The following is a 5594-nucleotide window of genomic DNA, read 5'->3' on the forward strand; positions in this document are numbered from 1 at the left end:
GGGTCATCTGGAAGTCCAGAAAGCCTTTAGCAAAACTCCAGTGTGTCATTGTCCTCATCCTACTCGGATAACACCATTATTCTGCAACTGTCAGACAGTGAGCTGAGAGCACGTCCGTGGCCCCGTGAATTTACCATTCCTCGATTTCCATACAATGTAGAGGTGCAACTTCAGCGGGGAAATGAGACCTTCAAAGAAGCTGGCACACGACTGACAATCACTCCTGGGCTTAAATCCGAAATCTTGGAAAAACTAGCTGAAGAAATTTTCAAGTATACTGTACGGTGGCCCAGAGGTGTCACAGCAAATAAAAGCCGCAACACAACAAAATAAGTCACAACACTACAAATAAAAGCCGCAACACAACAAAATAAGTCACAACACTACAAAATAAACCGCAACACAACACAATAAACCACAACACTACAAAATAAACCGCAACACAACACAATTAGGCACAACACTACAAAATAAACCGCAACACAACACAATTAGGCACAACACTACAAAATAAACCGCAACACTACAAAATAAACCGCAACACAACACAATTAGGCACAACACTACAAAATAAACCGCAACACAACACAATTAGGCACAACACTACAAAATAAACCGCAACACAACACAATAAGCCACAACACTACAAAATAAACCGCAACACAACACAATAAGCCACAACGGAAGTTGTCTTTTTTTTTTTTTTTTTTTTTTTTAAGATTTTACCACCGGAAGTTAGCTACACCAAGTTTCAGTCCAAACAGATGGGAAGTTGGAGATTTTAGGAGGCAGCCGGAGAAGTAAGTAAAATACTGTTTGTTAATAATGTTTATTAATTTCGGCATGCGCTTTTATGAATGCTTTTAACTTTTTATGTGTAGATTAAGAGTCATTGCATGTTCGATGTATGCACACGGACGAGGTACAGTCCGTTGCGACAAAGCAAAGCTGCAAGACAGTGCTTTATTAAATGTAATTGTTAGTAACTTAAACCTCTGTTTCTCTCCCTCTTAAGATAAGTAAGGCCTTTCCGTTTGGTGTTTGTCTATTTATAAAGCACGTTAACGTGAAAAAAATATTTAAAACAAAAACACACCAAAAAGAGAGAGAGAGAAATATGTATTTATGCAGACTGATGCGAGCCCCCAGCACTGTCTTGCAGCTTTGCTTTGTCGCAACGGACTGTACCTCGTCCGTGTGCATACATCGAACATGCAATGACTCTTAATTTACACATAAAAGTTAAAAGCATTCATAAAAGCGCATGCTGAAATTAATAAACGTTATTAACAAACAGTATTTTACTTACTTCTCCGACTGCTTCCTAAAATCTCCAACTTCCCATCTGTTTGGACTGAAACTTGGTGTAGCTAACTTCCGGTGGTAAAATCTTAAAAAAAAAACAAAAAAAAAACACAACTTCCATTGTGGCTTATTGTGTTGTGTTGCGGTTTATTTTGTAGTGTTGTGGCTTATTGTGTTGTGTTGCGGTTTATTTTGTAGTGTTGTGGCTTATTGTGTTGTGTTGCGGTTTATTTTGTAGTGTTGTGCCTAATTGTGTTGTGTTGCGGTTTATTTTGTAGTGTTGTGGTTTATTGTGTTGTGTTGCGGTTTATGTTGTAGTGTTGTGACTTATTTTGTTGTGTTGCGGCTTTTATTTGCTGTGACACCTCTGGGCCACCGTAATACTGCTTATCCACAAAGTTCCCAAATAGATGATGTCACAGAGGCACTGATCAAAAGATTTCCCTGTCTGCGAGAGCCATCTGCCACTGGTTACTATGGATGGATGATTAGCCTGAAATATAAAATGGCTAATTACAGGACAAAGATGCGAAACATTGGCTGTCCTGAAGTGACTGTAAATGCCTTGAAAAACAAATCCAGAGATGAATGTCTCCCAGCAAAAAATGTCAAGAAACCTAAAATGGCAGAAGTCAACTTCTGTCCTTCACATCCAGTTGGCGAAACGGATGATAGTCTGGAAACCATTAGAGTTGAGCTTCTGAATGATGTCACACGAAGAAACAGTGTGTCAGATGTTAAACAAAAGATGTCAAGAACATTCTCGTACCGACGAAAAGAGGTGGTGCAGGGAAGTCTTTCTGCTGGGGAGTTCAAAGCTAGGTGGCCAGCGCTTTTTCAGATCAGTGAGGTGAAGACATGCTTGCTTGTGTGAAGTGTTCTTTGATGTAATGACTTTATATTACTTTGCAATATTTTAACACTGATACATGTTTTGTCTATAACCTAGCCAGTTTTGTCTGGTTTTTCTTTTTGTTTCTCTCTCATTGCTCACTGGATTAACAGCAGTAATTTCCCAACACATATGCAAATTTTTATGTATGAAGAAAATTGCAATGTAGCATTAAATGGAGTATTAATAAGCTAAAAGATACTAATGTCAATGCCACTTCTTTGTTCTCTGTTTTTTACAGATAAATGCCGAATTTCAGAGGATTACAACTCTTCAACTTGAGACAACTTTCATGGCAGAGTTGGACAATCTTGCACCTCAGCTTGCATCTATTTTTCAGAAGAAGGGTGGTATTTGTGGCCAAAAGCTTGTCCAACATGTGCAGATCATTCAAGAGGTAAGTGTATATAGAAAATGCTAATCTAATGTCACCAGGGTTTCTCTGGGGAAATTGGCTACTGTTTCTACCTAAACTTTGATGTTTTTCCACCAATAAACTGTTAAAATACATCTAAAGACATGCTAGAAACACCCTTTCCACGATCAGCTGATATGAGAAATGAGTCATTACATGCAGAAACACTAATAATAATTTAGATTGTTAGAATAACAATACATGTTTAGGTTTAGATGTTTCCACATGTTTCAGTCTCAGATGTTAGTGTTTACCTAGTGTTTGGTGGAAGTTCATACACCCGTCATGAATTTATAAACTAGTGATCATTAAATGTCTATGCAGACATTTTACAACCAGTTGGATGACCTGCGAGTCTACAAACTGTTGGCTGAAACTACACCATTATACTCATTTATATCTTCATTACATATTTTGGTCTAAAATCAACTACATGTGGTTGTCACATGGTTTTTGTATGGTTTAAAATATTTTTTAGTGTTCTTTTTTTCCTTTCAGTGTTTAAATCTGCAAATCTTTTAACAGGCTACAAGTGATGTTGAAGACAGAAGAGTAGCAGTTCTCAAAGGACTTTGCCTCTACCTTGGTGAGGATGATGAAAGTCTTATCCGAGAGTACATGGTAAGTCAGTTTTTTTTTTATTTTTATTGAAGTTTTTTTTTTTTTTTTCCTCAATCCATTGGTATATTGTGATTGAGGTGGCACAGTAAGTGGCATACACATACGGGAATCTACATGGCCCATCAGAGTAATTTCTCATCACTGATAATTCACTCCGAATAAATTTACAAAATGCAAAACAACCAAACAGAATGTGTAAAAAAAAAATATTCATATGACCATAGATGTACACACAGGTCTTGAAGGAACCTTGCATTTTGCTCCAAGAGTCATGTATAGCTAATCACAAATTTTCCACTAATACTGGCAGGGTCCGGTCTGTGCATCGCCTGGTAATCCCTGACACATATGATGTTGATCGGGGCTCAGCATGCGCCATACCATCAGTCCCGGAACTCCTTGTGTGTCTTGCCAGTCAAGATGGTTCTTAGTGACTTATGCAGAATGTTTGTGGTCATTGCCCTGCTACAGAATACATTTTTGGCCAATCATTACATTACGTTAACTCATGCTTTTATCAAAAGCGTCTTACAATGGTTAGGCAGTAGCATTAAGGGTCTTGCTTAGGGGCCCAACCAGAAGGTGGTAATATTTGTCCCTTGGGGTATTAGAACCTCTGGTCTCTCCCACATGGGAGACTGATGCTCTGCTAACTAAGCAATCAAACACCTTCTGCACCTGGCAAAATATAATCACAGCAGATAATGTTGATGTGTCTAGTCAGAGGAAAGAAAGTTAAGTTCTGGACTTAATTAGTATTTGGGGTGACAATTCTGTCCAAGACAAGTTTGAAGGTTCGTACAGTAACAGAGCTGGGTTGGAGTGTTTTTCAAAACAAATGGTCGAGTGAGGACACAGACGCAGTCTGTCCTGGAATGGGTCGGGTACCCGATGGGTAACCCACCAAAAGTGTTTTGTGGGTAAAATTTAAATCGATTAAATTTAACAGCTAAGGGTGGACATTTGTGGTTGTGGGGTGACCGGTAAGCCCATAATGGCCCACATCACCCCTATTTGTTCAAGAACTGACGGAGTTCCAGTCAAATTTTATATTGACTTTAAAGATTTAGGTTTGTTTTTTCCGGGTGATACATGGTCAGGTCCCCAAGTATATTTATGATTTGCTATACTGTCTCTACTCTGCACTTTTCGGTCCTTAGGCCAGAGTCTCCTGAAGGTCCCAAAAAATCTGCTCACACTGCAGCTCAATTAGATTATTTAAAAATTATTATTTATTTATTTAATTCTGCCAGACAATGTCCATATGTGGTCCTAGATCGGATGCTAATCCAATCTGTGTGAAACTGATCTGTCTGAATGGTGATGCCTCGTTTCATCCAACTTTGTGACAGAAGTCCAACGTCAAAATTCTGCTGTTTCACAATATTTACTGTATTATCTTTCCTTTTCTTTTTTATTTAAAATGAAAACAACAAAATACCACCATCACTTTAAATATATGAACAAATGAAGCAAAGTAATGGAATGAAGGGAGAGGCTATAGGGTACAATGTTAGCATTTATGGTGTTATAAGTGATATAAATGTGTCTGTGTTGCAGTCAGAGCTATTGTATAATTTTTTACTGCAATGGATTTTTTCTTTTTCTTTTTTTTTACAAAACGGTAAATTAATTGCAGCATTGCCAGGCTTACTTGGTTCCATTTGATATACTTTTTTTAACCCAAAAAATGTATGCCATTGTAGCAAAATTTATCTGTGCCCTTAAAGTTTTTATTTTTGCCTTTCACAATTCAGGACATTGATGGCAACAGCATCCTGAGTGACCTGCAGATGTACGCCATGGGTATTTATGCCATCAACAAGGAAGGTGGACGAAATGGACATTATGATGACGTTGGGATATTTGTTGAAGGCGTTATCATCATGGACAACATCAGATCTCCAGCTCAGGCTTGTGCAGCGATGCTTGGAGTAATCTATGCACTGAACCTGGCCTATCCCAAGGATTTGAGACGTTACTATGAATTCATTCAGAAAGTGCTGATGAAATTGGATGGAGAAAAGCTTTCCCCTAAAGTTCTTGGGCTAAAGAACAAGCTTGGTGGGCAGTAAGTCACACAAGTAAACACCAGCAAGCTGTGTCAAATGTAGCCCTGGGAATGCTGCAACTTTGACGAAGACAGGATGCTATTCAAAGACGTACCACCACAACTTTTCAACCAGTGTTCGCCGAAAGACTGTTTACACAGTATATAATTTTGTTTTTTGACAAGATTCCTGTTACGTTGTATTTTTTGTTTTAATTAAAATGATAGTGTCATACATAAAAATCCATTTTGTTGAAAGATCACCAGCAGTTCAGTTATTTTAGTAGTTAGGTAGTTGTTTGATAGAGCAA

At 38.1% G+C, this 5594-nt stretch overlaps 1 protein-coding gene across 1 annotated transcript; it reads left to right on the forward strand.

Annotated features, from left to right (window-relative positions):
- Window positions 1-1927: 1927 nt before the first annotated feature.
- Window positions 1928-5387, forward strand: LOC121639284. The gene is made up of 4 exons (XM_041984444.1): window positions 1928-2155; window positions 2439-2594; window positions 3138-3233; window positions 4991-5387. Exons 1-4 carry the CDS (start codon window positions 1928-1930, stop codon window positions 5306-5308), a joined length of 798 nt encoding a protein of 265 aa, XP_041840378.1. The 3' UTR covers window positions 5309-5387.
- The last annotated feature ends 207 nt before the right edge of the window (window positions 5388-5594 follow it).

This window comes from Melanotaenia boesemani, chromosome 5 (assembly GCF_017639745.1).
Source record: "Melanotaenia boesemani isolate fMelBoe1 chromosome 5, fMelBoe1.pri, whole genome shotgun sequence".
NCBI classification, from domain to species: Eukaryota; Metazoa; Chordata; class Actinopteri; order Atheriniformes; family Melanotaeniidae; genus Melanotaenia; species Melanotaenia boesemani.